General features: G+C 39.1%; 1 protein-coding gene across 2 annotated transcripts in view; it reads left to right on the top strand.

Moving 5' to 3' along the window:
- The window catches only part of LOC146829762 (nicotinamide N-methyltransferase-like), a 61,279-nt gene that overhangs the window by 19,701 nt on the left and 16,568 nt on the right, over positions 1 to 25,010 (top strand). The window contains exon 3 of one of the 2 annotated variants that reach the window (XM_085606726.1): positions 10,734 to 11,667. The exons of the other annotated variant lie outside the window; for it this stretch is intronic. Within the exon in view, the coding sequence (XP_085462852.1) occupies positions 10,734 to 10,776 (43 nt within the window). The 3' untranslated portion in view covers positions 10,777 to 11,667. Of the gene's footprint in view, positions 1 to 10,733; positions 11,668 to 25,010 lie in introns of those variants that run through there. 2 annotated transcript variants of the gene reach the window in all.

Below are 25,010 nucleotides of genomic sequence, written 5' to 3' on the forward strand. Positions count from 1 at the left end.
AATAGCGTTAACACTTTCATTACGTTTGTCACTACTTTCGTCCACAAGTTCTTTGAGAGACGTCATTGAAATCTTGATACTTTTAGCAATTTTGATTGTCTCATCAAGTGAGGGGTCTCTTAGGCCTAGGAGGTTTTGTCTAATGCTTTTGTCTCTACATTGACAAGCAAACTGGTCTGTTATGAGTTGGTTTGTGAAATGTTAAAACTTACAAACTTCAGCCAGTCTCCTCAAAGCAGAGATATACAAATCAACATCTTCATCATCCAATTGCTTCCTCCTGAAGAATTTGTGTCTTAACACCATAAGACTGGGTTGCTCATCGAATCCTCTTTTTAACTACAAAACATTTTCTCGAAACTCATCTAGACCATCACTTTCTTCTGGAGATAGGGTGGGTAAATGTTTGAAAATAGACCTTCCTTCAAACCACAGTGAGTGAAGAAGAAGGCATTTTTTTTATCAGCAGCATATCTTGATGCTCCTTTAGCCCCTAAGTACGTTTCGAAAGCATCAAACCAGATTTTCCATCAGACTGGAGGTTCACCTGGAGTGTCCAGGAATGAAGGAGGAGGGTTGACAGCTTGTACACATTTTAAGAATTGAAGGAGAAAAGAAATTAGATAAAGACAACGTTATTATGTATATAAAAGGAAAATGGAAAGAATGTTAGACATGCATAAGTAACACACACTATGCAATTAAAATAAAAGGAAAACCAGTGTCACTGTGATAAAAATGTCAAGATTAATCAGTGGTGTGTATGTCACTGTTTAACACACATCCTTACGGGTAAACCCATAATATTAGAATAATGTAACTCTAAATGGGTTAAGGATGAAGATTATAAAGCCAATTGGTGTGTGTATCACCATGTAATACACAATAAGAAGGGATGTGCACTTGAATATTGATGACTGTAGAGCACCATATGGTGTGTATATCACCGCATAATATATGAAAAAATGATGCAAAATGTTAATTCCTGCGTGGGTGTGCGTATCACCGCGTGATAGACAACTGGTTGACTTGGAAACGATGCCCGCTGCAAAATCGCATTGGTAAAGATGACAGAAATTCAAACCGTGCACGTCTGGAAAATAAATGAATGGGAGTGTGTATCACTGTGTGATACACAAAGCTGTTGTCATAGAAACCACCTCCCAAAATGGCCACTGCAACGCAAACACAAACTCTGCACGTCTTGAAATAAATGAGTGGGTGTGTGTATCACCTCGTGATACACAAAGCCCTTGTCATAGAAACCACCTCCAAAATGGCCGCTGCAACGCAAAGTGACGATCTCAGGAGCGTTGAGCGTATGACTGTGAGCTGGAACGCTGATGTAGGATGTACAACTAAGAGCTTGAAAGAGAATGGCAGTATAAAAATGTCCGCGTAGTGAAAGAATAATTGTCTGCGTTCCCGGCTGCCAAGGGAAGCAGAGAAATGTAAGTGTCAGGTAAGTCTTTGAAAAATGCCGAGTGCACGGCAATGTGCAAAATACACTGAATGATAACTTGTTTGCGTGAAGACAGACAGCACTGAGCCTGAAATGTGGTGTGAGGTAAATGTCTATAAGCACAACACGGCAGGCAAACAAAAAAAAAACGCAAGCTCCTATCATTTCGTCGTTTTCAGGAGTTAGGTACTTGGGAACAAAATCTAAAGCTCCCAAACAGTTGAAGCAAAGGGAAAGGCAATCATCTTATTGACCTTTGAAACGGCAGGTTTGCTTGCTGTTTCCTTCTCGATTCATGCAGAAAGCTGCAAAGTTGTTGGCACTCAGGGTAGCAAGGGTGACCTTGTAGTTCGAAAAATCGTCGCCAATCAATTTGTAGTAATTGAGGCAGAAACAGTTATAAATACATATACGTATTTATTAGAACTACATGGTCGTGAAGCCAGTAGAGAGCAGCACCACCAGGGTCAGCAGAAAGGACCAACTGAACCAATGCATTCAATCCCTAGGCAACACAGAGATTCTAAAGGTGACATCATAGAGAATAAACTATATACAGAAGAAGCACATTTAACAGTACAACAATAATCCTATATGGAACTTATACATCCTACACCCAAAGTTTATTTGGAATTAATAGCCAAGCCTTTACAGACATTTAGGGATTCACCTGAGAGGGAGCTTTTTCTGATGCAATAAAAAGGCTAGCAAAGGACTCTGAAAGCTTAAAGAATACGCTAAACAAAATGTCAATGAATGTATGACTCTTTCAGTAACCATGCATTCATATTGTTGCTTGTTTTGAGAGCGGTTATTGTAATGCTACTTAATCTATTGGATAAAAACAGCAATTTTCTTTTATTCTTATAGTAAATGCCCAGCAAGTGCCAGGCCCAGCTCTCAACCTACCTCTGAGTGGCCTTCAGGCCAACTACAGGATCTGGGTTCTCCTGCTTATCCTTCAGACCTTCCATTCTGCTGCATTCTTCTTTGATTTCCATTTCTGCCTCATATTTTACAGCAAATCTCCTAATATTGTTCTTTACTTTCTCTACTCCCTCTTTGCCTCTTATTGGTTGCCCCTCTTTCTCTCCCTTTTCACTCTTCTTCCCATCCATTCCATGCTGCTTCCGCCAATTTTACGCTCCTTTTTACACTTTCCTCCTCTTGCTTCATTCTCAGCTTTCCTTTTGGGTTTGGCGCTCTTATGCTCATGCTCTGCTCACTTCAGCTTCCTGTCTTTTGCTCTAGTTTTCATCTTATCCCTCTTTCTCATTGGGAATGGTCTGATGAGGGGTGATACCCCGAAACTGGTTCCAGGATGCTTGCTTCCTGGTGCAGGGAGTACCTGGCCTCGCATTTTGGGCTGGACTTTCCCATGGGGAGTAGGGTCAAGACTGATTTGCAAATGGCTGGGTCCAAACTGGAATGGAGCTGTGAGCAAAAAAACATTGGATTTAACCCAGATCTGTGAGTGGAGTGAATGTTTAATTTGTTCAGCATTGCGAACATCATCTGTTCTTTTTGCACTCTGCAAACACGCCATCGAGATCTGGGATCTAATCAACACTTTCACTAAATTCGAGTACCTTCTCGTTCAAAGACTACAGACCATCAAGAATGCTGCACCAAGACTCGTACTTGATCTCTCTCATCGCATCGCTTTCAGCCCCCACCTGAGAGAACTCCACTAGCTCCCTGTACACAGGAGATGCCAGTTCAAGGTTCTCACCTACTTGTACGAGACCCTGCACGACTCTGTACTTGCCTACATCAACCATCACCTGAGATTTCACAGACCCTCCAGACACCATCGCTCTGCCTTCATGGTGCTTACTCACAACCCCTGCATACGCCACAGCAGAAAGGGAAGACACTCTTTCTCCTACCTCGCAGCCAGGGACTGAAATGGCCTCCCCCTTTCACCTCAGGATCTCTCTTTAACTGAGAGTTTGGTCCCTGCTAAACCTGGATACCTTCACCTGTGACACATCGCACTCTACAAGTCTATTGATTGATTTATTGAATACCCTGACCATTTTCATCTGTGTATGTCATATTTAGAGCTTGGGAGATGGATTACATCTGTCAAAAAGAGCTGGTTTTCCTATTTTCCCTATCTAGAGAGTAAAGATGTACTATATACTGTGAATGGGATGAACACAACATCCACTGCTTTTTGACACGTGACATATTCAGCAAACTCTAAATCAGAATCTTTTCCCAGTATAAAGCCCAGGTATTGTTGCATCATTGTAGCCTGATATTCAAGCTGTCACAACGAATCATGAATATATAGTCATAGCTATCAGCTATACAGTGAAGCACCTTCTGGTAGCTTGTGGAAAAATTGTAATCACAAAGATGGGTAGATTAGTTTCTCTTAGGCTAAGAGCTAACCCCCCCCCCAACTCAGGATGACGAGTTTACAAAGTCTGTTTACAGTGGACCTCATGTTATATAAATCGTAAAATACATAAAAAAGGTAAAGAACACGTATACATGTTAGGTGATAGTGTGAACGTTTACTTAAAGACAGTAAAACCGATATGGTGCAGTAAACAGTTATGCATGGGCATATATATTGAGCAGCAGACAGGAATGTATGGATTACAGTTTCCAGATTTTAGGGGTGTTTCCTAGGCATGTTAAAGCATTTGTTCTTATTTTCTTGAACCAAATGTTATGTGCATCTTAATGAACAGATTAATTCAATAAGGTAGTGTAGGAAATTGGGTTAACTGTTGAGGTAGGAACAAGCAGCAATCAGCATTCTTGTCAGGTGAAACAACAGCAAACCCCAAACTAACCTTTGCTTAAACCTCTGGTAGATTCGTACAAAGCAAGCAGGCAAGGTGTAAAGTATTGATGCTGCATTTCAGACTGTATTAATGATAAAACACAATACAAGTAAATTCCACACCAAATTTAGAAAAATAGAGTTAAATTTAATAAACTTTTTGACACCAAAATGGCAAAAACCCAATTAGTAGAATTGGACATGTGCAATTTTAAAGGTTTTGTGAAAGTTAAGCACTAAGAAGGGAAAAGCACCAACCACAGTAGTTGGGGTCCACGTTCAGGCTGACTGTGATGAAGCGAGTACTGGATGCAGGAATTGAACAGAACGTACCTTTTGGGCCAGGGCATTGAGATGTGAAGTCCTTGCACCGAGCTGCGTGGAACAGCATTGAAGAGCAGTCGTTGAGGAGCCGCGATGCAAGGTCCAGGCATCAAGGTGCATCATTGAGCAGTAGGTCGTTGGCCCCTCTTCATGAAGATGCATCAGGTAGATTCAGCTGTTGATGAAGAGGTGCAATGTGATGTCCCGCGTTGGTTTCGAGGGAGTCATTGGAGCTTGCAAGGACTTGCACTGAGATTCTGTGACATCAATGATGAGATGTGTTGTGCTGGATCAGAGTCAAAGGTGAGTTGCGCCGGGTTCAGGTGCATCAAGATCCTTCAAGATGCACCAATTTCAAAGAAGCCGTTATGTCCCTTTTGCTTAGAACAGGTGGCCATACAACTGACCATTGGACCCTAGGAGATTTACTGGAGTCCTGGGTCCACGCAGGTAGTAGGCTGGATTCAGCATGTGGTTCACAGCAGCAGAAGAATCCTGGTGCAGCAACAGCAGTCTGCAGGGCACAAAAGCAGTCCTTGATCGGCAAGCAGGTTAGCAAGGCAGACTTCACAGCTGGGCAGTCCTTCTTCCTGGCAGAGTCCACAGGTCCACAAGTGATCTGATGATTTGGGAATAAAGGTCCACTATTTATACCTGGTGGTGGAATGTTCTAATGGTTTCCACCCCGGTGATGTGTGGAATTTCCTGCCTAGTTGCCCAGGACCCAGCTTTTCTGGGGGCACAGCATACTGGTGTCAAACCCTTTGTCGGTTTGCTCATGGAGAGCTTTGGTGATGTGCAAGTGTGGTAGGTGACAGCTCCGCCCCCTATTCAAGCCAGAGACTGGCCATCCTGCTGACACATATTACCCCTTTGTCTCACCATCTGGGAGCAATACACAAAGACCAACAGTCAGCTACCCTCAATCATGGGATTCAGGATACAGGCTGCACACACCAAAGAGTTAGGACAAGCAAATGCCAACTTTCTAAAAGTGGTATTTTCAGAATTGTGACTTAAAATCTAACTTTAAGATTAAAGAGGGTTTTTATAATACAAATTCCTAGGCACCACACTGGGCCATACTTAATGCTCACAATTGAAAGTTACCACATACTAGATATAATAATTAAATCATATGCTATCCTATTGGAGAGGTAGGCTTTGCCATAGTGAAAAACGAATTTAAGAACTTTTCACTAGTAAGATATATAAAACTTAAAAGAACATGTCAAACTTTTAAAGTAAAATGTACCCCGCTCTATGGGATATTTAGATCCTACCCTAGGGGTGACTTCTATGTATTAAAGTGGAAATATTAGGTCTGGTAAAAAGGTTTATTTTGCCAGGTCAAAAATGCTGTTTAAAATGCACATACAGGCTGCAATAGCAGGCCTGAGACATGTTTAACGTGCTACTTAAGTGGGTGGTACAATATGTGCTGCAGGACCACTAGTAGCATTTAATTTACAGGTCGTGGGTACATGTAGTACCACTTTACAGTGCAATTCAGTTGTTTCCCAATGTTACAAATTTAAAAGAGAGAGCACAAGCACATTAGCACTGGTTAGCAGTGATGAAAAGCACAGGAAACAGGAGGGTGAAGGGAAAACCTTTGTGGATGACCATGCAAAGAGGGCCGAGTCCAACAGGTACGTTTAGGGTCCTTTATTTGTGTTTATTGAGAACCATAAACACCAGCAATATCATAGCCAGTTTGCATCTGCCTCAAAAGAACACCCAATAGAATTAGAAGCATATGGCGTCCAGGATTCCTAGCTGCAGTGTAGCAGCATCACAATATTAGACATGCCAAAAACCCTCACACTGATTCCTCCCCTAAAATATTAAACTTTGAAGTGCTTAAAAAATATATATATTATTACCAATAAAATGCAGGAAACAAAGCAAAAATAACTAACCCTAACTGGAAGGAAATTGCATTTTAAATCTTGTACAGATACAATGAGACAAGTATTATCCCATTACAAACTCCTATTGCCAATTAGTCTGCTGTCTGTTCCTTCGGATTTTCAAATAAATCATTATTGCTTCTCAAAATAGAGCTGTCATTCTTTGTGAAGGTTCCATAAACAAGTTTTCTGTGAGCATCATTAAACTTCACTAACCTGGACATTCTCCAAGCATCATCATAGTCCACATCAGCGACATTGTCTTTACCTTACTTATACCAAGGGTGCCATGAATCTGAATAGCCCTTTCTTTATTAGCCAAGGTCTTTTCACCAGAACCACATCTACAACCTTCTACTGTTCTCTTACCACTGAATTATTTTCATCATACCTAGATTTATATTGTTTTTTATATTCTATCCTATCTTCTTAACTCATTCTTTCTAACTTCAACCATGCAAGACTAAATTTACAGTTTGGCCTTTAGAGAGAAAAATTGAGATTCTAAGGAAACACTGTTAGCTGTGTTATTGTGTGCCCAACAGGTTTCTAGCGAAATACATTTAGCGGGATTATGGCGGCAATTAACATTGGGATACAACTTTTCATAAGTCTGTTCAAATGTTATGCTAGAGCATTTTCTTGTGCCAAATATAGTGTTGTTTTCAAATGTGCTATTGACAGACTTCCCCAAACTCACAAATTCTTTGCAAAACCATTGCTGCCCATTGCCCGTGACAATGTAACTTAGACTATGTGTCTGAGAAAATGTCAATTTGAGGAAAGCAATCCAAGGTCTTGTGTTCACTGGGTAACACACTTAGTTACCACCCAGTTGGATGTTTAATCAACCAAAAAAAACATAGGGCCCATTTCACAGAACTAACTTAAGACAAAATCCTAAACTTACTACCATTTTGGTATTCACAGAAGGCACTTACTCATTTTGGTATTCACAGAAGGCACTTACTCATTTCGGTATTCACAGAAGTTAGGGCTCCTAACTTTAGGACTCCTAAATGCCTTCTGTGAATACCGAAAGTCTTAAAGTTAGGATTTTTCTCAGTTTAGGAGTAATAAAGTTAGGACTCCTAACTTCAGGACTCCTAAATGCCTTCTGTGAATACCGAAAGTCTTAAAATTAGGATTTTTCCCAGTTTAGGAGTAGTAAAGTTAGGACTACTAACTTTAGGACTCCTAAATGCCTTCTGTGAATACCGAAAGTCTTAAAATTAGGATTTTTCCCAGGTTGGGAGTAGTAAAGTTAGGACTACTAACTTTGGGACTCCTAAATGCCTTCGGTGAATACCGAAAGTCTTAAAGTTAGGATTTTTCTCAGTTTAGGAGTAGTAATGTTAGGACTACTTAGGAGAAAAATCCTAACTTTAAAACTCTCAGTAGTCACAGAAGGCATTTAGGAGTCCTAAAGTTAGGACTCCTAACTTCTGTGAATACCGAAATGAGTAAGTGCCTTCTGTGAATACCAAAATGGGAGTAAGTTTAGGATTTTGTCTTAAGTTAGTTCTGTGAATCGGGCCCATAATGTTTATTTTGAGACAACAGTTCAAATGTACCAATGATATCTATTCCAAATTATAGCCATGTCTCAGAAGGAATTTCTACTGATGTAAGAGGAGTGGTGATTGTGGCTTTACTCTTATCACTGTTTTCAAACTTCCAGCAGGCTCTTACTGTTTCCTCTACTTGGCGAGTGTCTCAGAAATATTTGCAAAGGCTGGCGATCTACCCAAATATACTTATTCAATTCATCTAGATCGACACACATTCTTAGTTCTTTCATCCATTGTTATGTGCTAAAACCGTTAGAGCAAACCAGTTCAAATTTCTAAAGCAATGTGGTCCTCTTTGAGTGGGCTAACATCATGGTTGGACTTCCTTCACTTTATGGAAACAAGGTACTATATTTTTCTTCAAGATAATGTTATGCTGGAAACATTTAGGCAATCCAAATTCATCAACAAATATTTTGGAGAACTCTAACCAAATATCACTGACCAGTTCTGAGTTGGTCAAGAAAAGGACGAATTAAAATGAATTGTGATTCAAATTTTTCCCTGCATCAACTTGATTTCACGACGCAAGCAGCTTGTTCGAACACCTGGCAAAATATAAATTGCCCATTAATTCCCTACACTGAAATTGAAATCTTATAAAAGAATAACCTTGTATTTCAATTCTCCTGCCCCCATATCTCATGGAATTTATGTCAGAGGGGACAGCTGGATATTATCTTCACCAAAAATATTTTGTTACCTATCATTGTAAAAGTAGTCTGGGGCAAACTTTTTATTGCACCTAAGTATTCAGAGACATTTTTCATTACTCTTTAGATGCAAAATTATTGAACATTTTGCAATTAGGCCTGTTGACATGATGATGAGTAATTGGGCACACAAATCCTACCACAGGAGCAAAGGAACAATGAACTTAGCTAGCCAGGGAGCCTGATGACTGTTGGCTGCTGCAGTTCATGTTCTGTTACATTTAGCACTATTTTCTTAGCACAAAATGGATCATAGAGTCCACTTTGGACACAAGGAGGCCTTTTGCACTAAGTAAATAACTCTGAATTCTGGATGCATGGTCCTTGCATAATTTCTCACATTTATACTATGATATTTTGGTGTAATGTTGCATAATTACATGAGTTATATCAAAGGTGAACCTGAATCCACCACCAATATCAGTTTTTTACCCTCAACTTTGATTTCACATGCAGGCATTATTATGGGTTCTCTGTCAACTCCCTTGTCTTCTCTTATGCTCAAAGTTCCCTTTTTCAATTGTAAAACAGTTTACGTTATGCATTTTCTCACTATGACATACTCTTGCATAATGGCCTCTTTTTCTACATTTCATAAGTGTCGCTGAACTGACAAAACACCAGAGACCATAATAAAGATGACCCTCTCTTTCACACCTGTAACATGTGTTGTATTGTTTACAACAATATTTGTTGGAAGATTTTTTATAATCATTGCCAGATGTATCGGCAATCAAATGCTGGAATCACATTCAAAGATTTACTCATTTAATTTACATATTTGGTCCTGTAGTCTCTCCCATACCCAAGAGAAGGTGTTTTCCAGTCCCTAAATTATAGCCAATGCCTCTTTAAGGTCAGTAATACTAATAACAAGCAAGATTTTTTTCCTTCACTTTCTGGCTATTGATACATCTCACTCATTGATCCCTGATCAACAAATCAATGAGAGTACAGACATCCCATGTGCTTGTAAATTTAGTCCCAGATGTCACATATGTTCCTACTTTTTGAGACTTCCTCCTGGACTCTTGTGAATTTATGAAGCTCCAAAACTATATTGATCTATGGCCCTAAATGTTTTTCAAGCATCTGAACAGACATCTAATATAATACAATGAGTTATCCTTCAGCATTGCTTATAGGAGTCCACACATTCAAAATACTCCTGCCTTCTACACCCAAATTGTAATGTAGACAGCTTCTTTCCTGGCTGCAGAAAATTCTTCTCTTCTAATAAGCACAAGATTCTCGTCATATATTGTTTTCCAATGTTTCAAAGTTATAAAGGATGTGGATGGTTGAACATACTTTCAGCAGTCATTAGTTAAATCGTCTTTCCAGTGCGTTATACGTTTAATGAAATGAGTCAAAAAAAATTATAAATGCAATGCCTGAGGCCTTGCTGAGAAAAGAAATATGGGCCACAGACACAGTAAATGTTCATCAAGTCTAAATTTGTGTTTAAATGCTTGTCAACCAGCAGTATGCTTTTTTTAAATACCTTCGCCATCTCAGAGCAGATGGTGGCTAATTTGTGCCATCCGTCTTTAACCTGTTTTTTAAATAGCCTAGAGAATTATTTTTTCATTTTAATGCAAAGCTTAAATGTGTAAAGTCTTCCTGTGTTTTGCCAACCAATTCAATGAAAAAAGGTCACAACATAGAAACGTATGCATGTGATGTCACCGCATATGTGTGTGATGTCTGCTGTGTGCAATTGGACTGGCAAGATTAGGACTTACCTCTGCTGTGTCACCTAGCACTTTTCATAAAAGCAGAGAACTCTTGCTCTTTGAAAATTGGCCATGTCTTGGACTCCCTTTTACAGTGCTCATTGTGAAAACAAAGCAAAGTAGCTGTGTCCTTGCTCTGCCTGCCATCTTTTGAAAACAAAGAAGAACAGCACGTTACATATTGACCTTTTCCTTGCACTCCTTTTCCTTAAAGGATCTTGCACGTTCTTCTCAATAACAAATACTCAGCCCTGTAGAGAAGCAGAGAAATTACCAAATGTCTGTGGACTTTTTCACCAATCACAAGATCCAAGATGCTGCAAGCTGTTGCGGCAACGATGCCACACAGAGGAAGAAGTTGCAGAGTCTTCAAAAGGAAAAAGTCAGTGGTCCATGACTGTCCCTGTCAGACACTTGTGGCTGTGTAATGCTTGCCTTAATACATAGATGAATAAGTTAAGTTCTATTTGACAAAAAGAGAATTGGGTACTGTGTTTAAGCATTTTACTTGTGGGACAGATATAAGCAAAGCTTTGTTTACCTTGGAGGCACCCATGAGTGAAGTATTCCTTAAGTTGAGCATGACTATGATTTGTGATTGAACCAATGTTTTAAAGTCATACAAAATAGATAAAATAAATACAGATTTGATCATGAGATGTTTTATTTCATATGGGAAAAGACATCCAGGACTCAATGGGGCATATTCTCAAGGACGTATTGCCGAGTTTTCGGAACTTTACCGCTGCCAAAGTGGCAGGAAATTTATCGCCCGATTCACAAGCTGGTGCAAACAGCCAATACCACCAGTTTCCCTGTGATAGCAGCTGCAAAAAACATTGCAACAGATGACCCCCGGCAACTAACGCTAATGAGATACAGAGTAGGCGTTCCCATGCAAAAAGCTACGACAACACCACGTCACAACATTCTCAACGACTAGCCAGTTCGGCAAAAAGATCACAAAACATGCATTAAGGCAGCAGTGATTTAACACCTGTTCTGACCTGGTGTAAAGTCGGCCAACAACCATCACCATGAAAGGGAACCCAGCCCAGAGCCACACCTGAAGAACAACAGATGCCATGTTTTAAAGTCAAATCCAAGTATCTTGGCTTAAACTCCTCAAATAAATGTAAGTTAATACTGGGGGACCTTTGCTGTGACATTTGTATGTCTTTGCATCTCTGTATTTGTTTGTGTGTGTGAATGTATGCATGTATATGTGTGTTTTTGTTTTTATCTTGTGAGAAGATACTCGATAATGTGAGGTTTGCAGTCCAGTACAGAGTGAGTCTAGTCAAGATTGAAGTAGGATAAAATAAAACATATTCATACAAAAAAGATAAAATAAATACAGATTTGATCATGAGATGTTTTATTTCATATGGGAAAAGACATCCAGGACTCAATTTCTTCAAGAGTCTGCTCTAGTAGTGATATACCTTTTATGGACAATGCTGTTCGGTGTAGTTGTGTATCATCTACATATAGATTATACAATATTTGAAATTGATTAAGAAGCATGGCAAAAGGATGTTAGTACAGATTAAAGAGTGCTGACAACAGAAAGGGCTTTACAGAACCACCAGACCTAGCGCCGAAGAGCTGAAAGATTATTGCTCTATTTTAATTGTTCAGATCAGTTTTCAATGAATGTAGATAATGCACCATTTAAGCCCATTCTATTGTTGAGTGTGCTAAGTATGATGTTATGGTTTCGCATTCAAACAGTGAGGGGATAAGAAGGATGGGCATGCTGAAGGCACTTTTTGTTCAGTAAATATAGTGTTGTATAAACAATTTGCAGGATGGCTGCTTCAGTGCTACATCAAACTTCACAACCTATATACTTCATAGTGTTAGCATTATCAATAAAATAAATTGTGTCTTCAGTTCGATCCCCTTTAATATAAGACTAATGGTGTCTTCTGTCCACAGAAATATTTCTTAGAGTGTGTAGAGTGTTATGAATCAGACAACGGATGATCTATATGATCCCATATCTATTCCAAAGAAACAGAGGGGTATGGTTAAGAGACTGAAAGATAAACAGAAATAGACTGGTCTATGTCACAGACTGTTTCAAGTACGAAGAAGACAAAATGCAAACTATAATATCTTAGTAAAAATTAAAGAGAAGGTAAGATTTCTAGTGAGAGAGATCAGACAATCACTGAGAGATTACATCATTTTGGAGCATTTGGACTCCTTAGTCCAGTGTTTGATATCTCTTAAAAATACAAGCGGTGAACAATCGAACAGTTTTACTGTTTATTATTTATATTTATTTATTTAACATACTTCTACAGTGTGGTCCTAGCCACAAAGCAGCAGAGCTGTCTCCCAATAATGGAGTGGTCATTGTTCATTAAATAGGGAAGGGATATGAAAGAGGGGTTGGTCAGGGAAGTACTTCCAGAAGAAGTATGTGTTTAATTCTTTCTGGAAAGCAATAAGTTCTGGATTTTGACAGGTGTAGTCTACAAAAGAGCTGAATAAACTTGTAACTAGGCAGAAAAATGAGAAAATATGTGTTGATATGTTATTTTTTTTCTCAAATTAGGACAATTTCTGATACTGGTAATACGCTGCCGAAAAATGAATTGCAGTTCGTTCGTCATATTGGGGTGTAATGCTAATATGGAAAAAGTCAATGCTAATGTGGAAAATTATACATTTATTTATGAGAATTAAATCACATCCTTGTTGACTAAATCACCCGTTGTAAACTTCACATAACCCCAACTCACAAATGCATAGTCAGGCAAGTTCTGAGAACTAGGCCCAGGGTTACTGATTGATAGGTCACAGATGTAATGGCACATAGCCGGAAGACAAACACACAAGCTGGAAACCTTAGATTACTCCCACACATAGGCATAGCAACATTTCAATGGTCAAGGGAGATTAAGTAAATATAACGGATGGGGTACGCCTGCTCCTAAAACACCATAAAGTCAGATGTCACAGGAGTTAGGAACATATAGCCAATCAGTACACAGCACACACAGTGATCACACACTCTCCACGTCGGACATCTAGACACGTTACCCACTGGCCACATTGTGTCCACGCAAGGTTGAGGCCCACCAGTAGTTGACATTATACAATTAATTCCAAAAGCTGTAACCTACATTCCGCACCATATACGGATCACAAGAAACTTTTAACACCTACAATTAACAGTATAAAAGCCACAGACCAATTGTAAATTGAGACAGTCTTCGGACCCTGTGCCTGTAACTGTTCTCCTGGCCTACGTATTTAAAAAAAAAACTGCTCCTGTTTTGCCAAACGCCTCTTGTCTCTTGTTTTTTGTAAGGCATTTTGTATTCAAGTAACATTTTGGCAAGCATCCAGGAGCTGATTGGTACTCACATTTGTGCAACAAGGAAGGTGAGCAGACACCGCGATTGATTGGAAGCTCTGCTGAATCCACAGGATGGAGGTCCATCATGAAGAAGCTGTCACAGAGGATAAGAGACTACATCAGAACGTAATTTAAAGCATTTTCTATATGGTAAACTAGGGAGAAGCATAAAAAGATCGCCTGAGCACCTTTCCACTGAAAGAATCTGGCATATTAACGATTTTCATGTCCTAGCTGAGCAGTCATAAGGCACCACCACAGGCGATTCTGCGGAAGTCACCTTTTTTCGATAGTCAGCACACTTGGAAAGGTGAATATTTATAGTATAGTCCTTGATAACTCAGAGGGTGCTATTTTCGTGATAAGGTTACCCTGATTGGGAAAATTTGGCACCTCAATCTCATAGTTGTTAATTCAAAAAGGTTTTCTCAGTGCTACTGGTTTCTTGGCACTGTCGGTATCTGACAAATTAAACAAAAAAATAAAACTGAGCCATTCCATATTACAGTATAAAGTTAATCTATAACTATATATATAGGTAGCTTATTGTTAAATAAATATTTAAAAAATATAATAATACATTCATAAATTAGCACTTAAAAAACCTTGCAAATTCACTTAAAAAACCATAAGTTTCACACACGTTATAGTTAGGAATTAGCATTTAAAAAACCTTGCAAATTCACTAAAAAAAACATAGGTTTCACACACGTTATAGTTAGGAATTAGCTTTCAAAAAACCTTGCAAATTCACTGAAAAAACCATAGGTTTCACACACGTTATAGTTAGGAATTAGCATTTAAAAAACCTTGCAAATTCACTGAAAAAACTATAGGTTTCACACATGATGAAGTCATCCATGTGATAAATTATCACATCTTCTCACACCCTAATATAACCTTTGATACACCGACTCAAAATTTAAGAGTTCCATTCTCAAAACCATACATACTGCAATACCAATAACTACATACCCACTTATTAACTCTTAGGTCTACATACACCTCCACTCATTCACCTGTACAGTCACTCATACTTACAGTCATAATATACAAAACTATCATATGCATTTATACACCTATATAGACACTCACACACTACCAATCATCCATAGAGGTACTCTCACACCTACTCAGTCATGCAAATAATCACACTCCCATTTACTCACCTATGTGGTTATACACACTCAAGTTCACTTACTCATAAAAATAGTATCACATTCTTACGCTCATCCATACAGTCACTCTCACAATCACACACTCTCACATCTACCCACTTATATACTCGCACATATACTGCCTTTCACATATGTAGTTAGTCACAAATGTACCACTGAGATATACATTCAATCCCTAACACACCCATACATACACTCAGTCAACCATACAGTCCATCACAGATGCACTCTTAAAAACATGCACACATAGAATCACCCACTCACACATCTATGCATAGAGTCATCACACACCCTACCCACACAAACACTCAGGAACCCATACAGACACTGAGACAAGCAATCAATAACTCATATAGACACTCATATAGGTATTCACAAAACCATGCAGCCACTTATACACTTATACACCAACATACAGAATCATACAGACATTTACACAGTTTAGTCACTAGTCTGCAGTAAGATACATTTAATGACTCACTTATAGAGTTAGTTACGCACCACAGAAAATCATCCAATTACACACTTGTACACCCACACATTCTTCAACAGGCCTTTCCCTATATATATTAAACATATTAAAATTGTTCAGAAACCCATACTCAATGGATGATGTCATCAGTGATGTCATCAGTGATGTCATTTGAGATGTCATCAGTGATGTCATCAGTGATGTCACTGACCATGTCATGAGTGATGTAATATGTGACGTCATCAGCAGTGGATTGCGGGCGCGCGAGTTATAGTTAGCTGAACTAACTATAACGGGGGAATTTCAATGGTTTTTTACGAGTGAAATGTCTAGCTAACTATAACATGTGTGAAACCTATGGTTTTTTCTGTGAATTTGCAAGGTTTTTTAAATACTAATCCCTAACTATAACGTGTGTGAAACCTATGGTTTTTTCTGTGAATATATATATATATATTACCACAATTAGACTATTTTGGATAATTATGAATTCCACGTATTATTTACCTTTGGATGACCAAATATTACTATACTCTACAGATAGAATCCAACATAGTTACGAACACCATCCACTTTGGGATTCCTAACAATTACTATACTTCATAGATAGAATTCAACATAGTTATTATAATATCTCTGATACACTTTAATTTTGCTAAACTGTAATTACAACTGACGTGATGTTTTATTTTATATATATACATCTTGTCTTGTACTGGGAGCGAGGCCTCAACCTGGAATTTCTATACATATAGAATGTTTGCAATCTTAGTCTCATGAGAAGCCTTCTCTTTTACCTTTCACTTTTTTCCTTTTTCCGTTGTAATGAGAAGCACAGATGCCACATAATGTAATATGAACTGAGTACTTTACATGTTTATTTATGCATTTATGCGGAATCGCGAAAAATGTTTGTATTTCAAAACAATCACTTTGATAACTTTCCCCGTGGGATGCACCTTTTCTTTTAAAGGAATTTGTTGTTTTTTTGGTTTAAACTGGGGGCGGGTCAAACCAACCCCTTTTTAAACACCCCTCACTGTTCATCACATGACCCGGACGAAGGCCCTTGGCCGAAACGTGTAGGTCGCTTTTTTGTTACCTGATGCACTCTGCACTTTGTTTTTTGTAATTAAGAAAAAGAAAGAAGGAAACAAAAATAAATGAATTGAGCTAACTACAAAACCGACCTGGATTTGCTGCTTTGGTGTGCTGCCTTTCTGTGACCCTCTGAAACTTGGTGGACACTCTTGGGGGTTGAACACAGGAAAATCCTTTCCTATAGTACGTGGTGTCAGACCACGAAGGCTTTGCACCTGGACGTTGAGCGGCATCTCTTTTAGTGGTGGATTCCTGGTAACGACGCCTGTCTCCAGAACCAGGGACCCAGTGAATAAGTAAGGTAATGTGTAACGGGTTAATTGCGTTCGGGAAGGCGGGAGGCTCTGTGGTGGGGGCTGTGGGCTTTCAGCAACCGGCAGGTGTCTCTGACATCTAGGGGGGGTCTACGGCAGTTTTGCCTCTCAGTCCCCACTCGGCGGCCGAGCGCCGTCCCCAAGATTCCAAGCCCGTTCGTATCAATCACCTTAGAAAAAACGCGAAAGGGTCTCTGGTCTCTCTAGTCCAGAATCAACGCGAATCACGAGGCGACCTCGGAAGAAATATCCTTGTTGTCACCAGAGTGTGTGATTCCGTCTGCCGAAACAGCAGCCACAATGCTCATGTTTCTTTCGTGAATTATTTTTGCATCAGGAACAAAGTGTGCAATACTACGGGGGAACTAACACATGTTATAAAAACGCTTCGATTCTCCTGCTACGGATTGACTTCAATTTGAACATTTATCGTTTTGACGAGATAAAAAATATAAAAATAATAGTATTCTCATGATAACAAGGCTAACAAACACAAGTATAGGAATCTTTGTAAAACAAAACTCCAGGAGTGGGAAATAAAGACATTTAATCCACCAGTATATCCATAAGAACCCTTTTTTCAATAAACAACAAGATATTGAATCCAAATCAGAATCTCCACCACTGTCTTCGCCTCAAAGAAAATCCCAAAATATGTATGATAAAAAACAATGGCCGACCGTTGGACCAAACGAGAACAAGTTCTAAAAGATATGTTTGATGACGAAGGTGAACTAACAGTGGGACATAGTCAGCATAATGCCAAGTCAACAGAATCAAAAAGCTCACCAAAACAATTACTCAAGGAACTAGAACAAGCAAGAACAGTAGAGATCAACAAGTGGTGGGAAAGGGTTACTCTTAAAAAATATATTGATTGCAAAAGAGTCCCTAGAGGTCTAAGGATTTTTGTCCTACCGACTCTAAGCGATTTGGACCAAGATCTGCTTCAAAAATGGCAATCAGACACAAATGAATGCTCTATGAAGTTAATTGACACGTTAATAACACATGATGAAAGGAGATTATCACAAACTATGCAAATAATTAAAGAGTTAGAAAAAACACTGGAGGATTTCAAGAAGACATCTGAAGGCACCAAAGCGTTTGAGGATATGGAGAAGCGCTTGAACAAACACGAAGAAGAGATACAGAAAAAGAAAATTCGAAAATTTCAACGTGATAAAATCGATTACGCTACGGGAAGAGTTTACACCTTCGCAAGAAGATATGATGCGAACTATAAAAAACAATCAATGGATCGGGCCCTAGACCAGATAACAACACGTGAAGAAACTGTCAGAATATCAAGCGCAGAGAGCTCAGAAGTGAGCTCAGGCGATGAAGGAACGTCAACGAACCGATTGGGCCTGGATCTTTCCGGGGAAATGCGTCTGGTAAGAATGACGACACGGGGAAGGGGAAGAGGCCTCCCGCAGAAAACGGAAAATCACCCAAAAGAACCAGACGGGGGGCAAGAGGCAAATTCAAAAAAACAAGAGATCAAAAGAAGTAAAGTCTCCAGAGAATTACAAGAACAATCTAGTAATCAATCTTTCCTCAAAAAAATTAACCAACAAGCATCTTCATCTTCTGAATAAGGGACTAACCTTCTGTCCTTCAAACAATATGGACCTGGCAATGTCCAGGGTTGATCTGTATCTTTTCTGTCAAAAATTGAAATTAAAAAATATTTTGCTTCAATACCAATAAAAACCAAGACCCATCAAACATCAGAATCTCTGATACCATTGACTCTGAACGACCTTGTGCCTTTAACAACAGCACACAATCTATTATCTGAAAATGATACCAATACACCAGTAGACATAATGGACAGAACGAATACACAGATCTTTGAAACCATAGCAATTGAAACAAATTTAACTATTAGTAGCCAATGCAAACCCAGATCACGATTCTGTCCACAACTACCAGCAGGCAATAGAGTGGATATATTTCAGGAACTAATGACTGAAGAACTACGGACAATCTACATCAAAGAAAGAAGAAAGAATCATGAAAATTATGGTAACATGACCCAGGATGACAGATGGGCATTGAACGACCTAAAAAGTGACGACAAAATCGTAATAAAACCCTCCGACAAAGGGGGCAACGTAGTAGTCATGGATGAACAAAAATATTATCTAGAAATTAAACGTCAACTGAATGATCCATCAAACTACGAAAGACTCAAAGAAGACCCAATGCCGTCAATCATGAAAACTTACCACCTAAAACTTCAAAACTGGCACCAGGTGGGATTACTCGATGAACATGAATTGAGTTACTTATTGATCAAACATCCAATAACGCCTACATTTTATGTACTACCAAAAGTACACAAAAGTTTAGATAATCCACCTGGTCGCCCAATTGTCAGTTCATGTGGTTCTCTACTTGGAAACACCTCGAGATTCCTAGATATCTTCTTATTTCCATTTGTATTAGGTTTACCATCGTAGAGACTCAATGGACTTCCTGAACAGGATTTCGAATATACCCTGGAAAGATGAATATACCATGATAACTGTCGACATTGTACAACTCAATTCGGCACGAAGATGGTATTAAATCCTGTGAATCATTCCTTCGATCCAGATCACTAAATGTGCTACAACAAACAAACATGTTAATAGAAATGTTACACTTCTGCCTTTTGAACAATGTCTTCATTTTTGATAAAAAATATTATAAACAACGTCAAGGTACAGCCATGGGGACCTCTTTTGCTCCCACTTATGCGAATCTCACCATGGGCATGTGGGAGGCAGAGCAAATCTGTTCCGAAAAAAAAAAGGACATGTTTGAGCACATAGTACTCTGGGTACGTCATATAGACGACCTGTTCCTAATTTGGGAAGGAAACACAGAGGATCTGAACATCTTCCTCAAGGGTCTCAATAATAATTCTTTTCAACTTCAATTTACTTACAACATCAGTAAAACTATGATTGATTATCTGGATATTCATGTCTATATTGAAAACCAAAAGATTTGCACCACATTGTTTCGCAAATCAACCTCAGCAAATAGTGCACAGCCCAAATGTCTAAAATGGAGTGTCCCCTATGGAGAATTTTTAAGAGCACGGAGGAACTGCTCAGAAGAAGAAGAATTTCTTTCCCAACTAGATGAAATGTACCAGAGATTCCTAGTCAGAGGATATCCAGCAGTGGTGTTGGATAATGCGAAATTAAGAGCTTCACAACAAAAAAGAGAGACCACACTATTGCCTAAGAGAACTGTTTCTGCACAGAATGAAAACTTGGATAACAACACAATAAGATACATCACTCAATTCAATTCATCTAGTAACATCATTAGAAACAAACTTCAAAACCACTGGAAAATTTTGAGAACAGATGATGATCTTAAAGAAACGACAAAAGACCATCTCAACATCACATACAAAAAAGCTTCATCCTTGAATGATATCCTAGTTCACAGCCACCATCAAAGGAGTGAAAAAGGTGGTGGTAAATTCCAGTGGCTAACCACAAAGGGTTTTTCATGTGTTCAAAATGTAAAGCCTGCCGTCATGGTTTGAACAAACAGAAAATCGACATCTTGACTGGCGAATATAAGATCATCAAAGAGAGGATCACTTGTGAAACCACGCATGTGGTCTATGCTCTCAAATGTGAATGTAGAAAGGAATATATTGGCAGTACTGTGAACAAACTCAAACTGAGAATCTTACAACATCTAAGAGCTACCAAGAACAAAGATTTCTCCTACGCAATTTCAAAACACATTTGGAGTGTCCATGATGGCAACTTTGACAATCTAAAATATTATGGAGTCGAACACATCCCTCAAAATATCAGAGGGGGAGATCGTGACCACCTCCTCAGACAAGCAGAATCAAAGTGGATCATTCTCAAAGGAACTGAACTGCCATGGGGCTTAAATGGAGATGCTGAGCTACATAATTTTTTATGAAGATCAGTAACAATTTCAATCAATGGACACAAAACCATAAAGGAAAATCAATATATAATCTTGTCATACACTTCTGAGATATTAACCATTAAGGCTTGTCTATATCATGTTCTTATATGGACAAAACTTTGCAATTATGTTATTTTGGTGCAATTGGCAAACTGAATGCACCACCGTTACATTTATGTTTTTCAAAGAACATTTGAAATTGACTCATCATGCAAACATGATTGCAATGAATATGATTCATATCTGAACTGGTGCAGTAGACTTTGGGTCTTTGCAAGCTCCCAGCACTCTTTCTCAAGACAGAGCATAGCTACTTCCACATGTAAGCACACTTCATACAACCTTATGTATTGAGACATTACACAATGGTCTTAGCACAAACATTGGTACTTTACCACAATTAGACCATTTTGGATAATTATGAATTCCACGTATTATTTACCTTTGGATGACCAAATATTACTATACTCTACAGATAGAATCCAACATAGTTACGACCACCATCCACTTTGGGATTCCTAACAATTACTATACTTCATAGATAGAATTCAACATAGTTATTATAATATCTCTGATACACTTTAGTTTTGCTAAACTGTACTTACAACTGACGTGATGATTTATTTTATATATATACATCTTGTCTTGTACCGGGCGCGAGGCCTCAACCTGGAATTTCTATACATATAGAATGTTTGCAATCTTAGTCTCATGAGATGCCTTCTCTTTTACCTTTCACTTTTTTCCTTTTTCCGTTGTAATGAAAAGCACAGATGCCACATAATGTAATCTGAACTGAGTACTTTACATGTTTATTTATGCATTTATGCGGAATCTCGAAAAATGTTTGTAGTTCAAAACAATCACTTTGATTACTTTCCCCGTGGGATGCACCTTTTCTTTTAATGGAATTTGGTTTTTTTTTGGTCAAACTGGGGGCGGGTCAAACCAACCCCTTTTTAAACACCCCTCACTGTTCATCACATGACCTGGGCGAAGGCCCTTGGCCGAAACGCGTAGGTCGCTTTTTTGTTACCTGATGCACTCTGCACTTTGTTTTTTGTAATAAGGAAAAAGAAAGAAGGAAACAAAAAAAACCAAAAAAAATGAATTGAGCAAACTACAAAACCGACCTGGATTTGCTGCTTTGGTGTGCTGCCTTTCTGTGACCCTCTGAAACTTGGTGGACACTCTTGGGGGTTGAACACAGGAAAATCCTTTCATATATATATCTATATATATATATATATATATATATATATATTACCTACTGGCGGTCGCCAGTAGGTAGTTATAGTTAGGACCCCTTTTCCATAGGAAATCCGCAACATTCTATTTTGAATAACTTTGGCGCCGGTCGACGAATCCTCGCGAATTTCTCAAAATAGGTGGGGCGCTACGCTCCGCTCCTACCCTGAAAGTCTCGGGGGGATTCGTCAAGCGGGGGCTGAGATAAAAGGGGGGTCCCAAAACGCGTTTTTCCCATGCATTTTTCCATAGGACCTTTAGACAGGGCTACAGCCCGAACGGCTGAACAGAATTACTAGAAATTTGGCAGAGGTAGTCCTCAGGTCAAGGAAGTGCCTTTTGTAGGTTTGGTGTAAATATGTTCAGTAGGTCCTGAGAAAATAGCCTTTAAATCAATATATATATCTGAGCCAGCGTACGGTACGCTTACCGTAAGCTTACCGTACGCGTACGGTGGCGTGCGCGAGCGCGATTCTGATTGGCTCTTAGATCTTAGTAAACATTCGAATCGGCCGAAACCAGGAAGCGGCGGCCGCCATTTCGTGTGTTTCAATCATAAACAAAAAGAGTGATAACAAGAAAAGGGGGCAAGGAGGAGAGTTACAGACCCCCTAACATTTGTAAGGGGGTCATAGAAGGACAGAAAAGTACAAAGAAAACATTTATTGATTTTAAAAAAAAATCGCGGGGTACGCGTATGGTAAGCTTACCGTACGCGTACGGTAAAAAAAAATTAAAAATAAAATTAAATGCAGATTTAAGTGTTTAGATATTAGGGGGCTCTAAAAAGAGCCGTTGTGTTTATGAAGTGATTTTTTAGTGGTACCTACAAGTAAGTACCGACGCAGAGTCTAAGGTTCAAGAGGAAGACTCTGTTCCCTTCATCACTGAAGTGCACACCATCTCCTCTATAAATGTCTTGCATGTTATAACGCAAGTTGTTGTGGTAAATGGAACCCATACCATAGTCACGGAGGAAAGCAGAAACAGATTTGTTGACGTGCTTTCTTGCTTTGTCAATCTGCGGACAGAAATGATTGGACCAGTTCCATTTTTGCCTTTGGCATATGTTAGAAAACACAAAGGCAGTTTTAGGGAAAAGTGAAAATAGTTGTGCAAAGGTGTCCTTCATAAGCATTTCCAGACCTACCCCAGTCAAAGTGCCTAGGTCATTGCCACCACAGTGCACTATTATGAGGTCAGGGTGTTGGATGTGCATGAAGGATTTCACCAATGGCATCAATTGGTGCCACTTTAACCCTCTCTGACCAATCCATTTAATGTCTACATTTGGCAAAGCAAGGTCTCTCACCATACCTGTTTTCTCTGCAAACTTTTCACTCCAGAAGACATAGCTGTGCCCTACAATCCACACTGTGAACATCTCCAAAGGAGAACTGGATGCACTCAGGAGGTGTAATTCAGTAGAATGGCAATATGAAAAGAAAGACAGTTTGGAAATGGAGGCATACATATTTTTTTCATTAAAAAAAGAACTGATTGGCTGTTTCATACCATTCTACACTAAAAACTAGGCTGTATGTGTAAATTTATAGAAGCATGTTTTGTATTGGTACAGAAAAATGTGTTACCAAAGAACAGTACTATGGATTTGCTGTTAGGTTAGAAAAGTCAAGCACTCTTGCTCTGTGGAATTGAAACATTGTTTGGCGAACTTCTGACCTAACTCCACACAGCAGTGTTCCATGAGCTGTTGCTATGGTAGCAGGCAGAAGTCAAGTTGGGGGAAGGGTACTAGGCAGAAGTCAAGTTGGGGGAAGGGTACTTTTGGAAAAGGGTTGGTTTTCAACCAATAGAAATGTGTGATTACATTTGAAAAAAAGGGGGAAGCACTGAGATTTGAAACTTACATGTATATGTGTGGAAAAATAGAGGGAAACTTTTTTAAAGGAATTTAAAAAAAATGTTAAATGAATAAATATTTTTTTTGAGTGGATATGGTAAGTCAATAATAACATGGTCCCTTTCTTCCACTTCTCTACAATCACATTTTCAGTTTTTAATTGTAGTCTCTCAAGTACCTTCTAATGTGATAATTGATTTTTAGTGTTTTTAAAAAAAAAAAAAAAAAAAATTACGCGTACGGTACGCGTACGGTAAAAAAAATTTAAAAAAAAGTTTTTAAAAACATATATAAAAAATAGATGAAAGGTAAGGTTGGCTCTTAAAAGAGCCGTTGTGTTCATGCAGGGACAGAGGAAAGAAAGATTGGGAATATTAGACGGTACGACAAGTGTGCTGATCTATTTTGTTGTTCACTAGGGACATACTGGTCTCCCTATGACAAATTAGATCATGGCAAGTGGCGCACCGTACTTCAACCCTCGCAAACCGACGGTTAATTTCCAGAGGAGCAGAAAAAGGAGATGCTCCCCCCACAGATGAAGGGCTCACCTGACCTGCAGAAGAAGGACTCGGCCCTGCAGATGATGGTCCAGGCTGAGCTGCTGTGGATGTGCTTGGTTGACTTACTGAAGGGTTACCTTCAGTAAGTCGAGCATGTGTCCTTCTGTGTACATCCTTGAGGTGCCTCATCATGGTGTGATTCCCAAAGGAATACTTCCTGTCAGGATTACCTCTTGAAAGTACACGCTTACACAGCTTGCAAGTCACTAAGGGTGCATTTACCTTTTGCTGGCCTTCTGGAAAAGTAAAATAGTCCCATACGTAAGAGGTCTTTTGTTTCCTCGCTCTCTGCCTCAAGGTAGTGCTGCTAGCGTCACTATCAGAAGAGCTCTGCTGTTCTGCCATCGTATCACAAAGACAACCCAGCTCCTTCTCCTAAGGGATCACAAGCAGAAATGAGGGGAATGGGTGTGGTGTAGGA

This window comes from Triturus cristatus, chromosome 5_2, assembly GCF_964204655.1.
Source record: "Triturus cristatus chromosome 5_2, aTriCri1.1, whole genome shotgun sequence".
In the NCBI taxonomy this organism is placed as follows: Eukaryota; Metazoa; Chordata; class Amphibia; order Caudata; family Salamandridae; genus Triturus; species Triturus cristatus.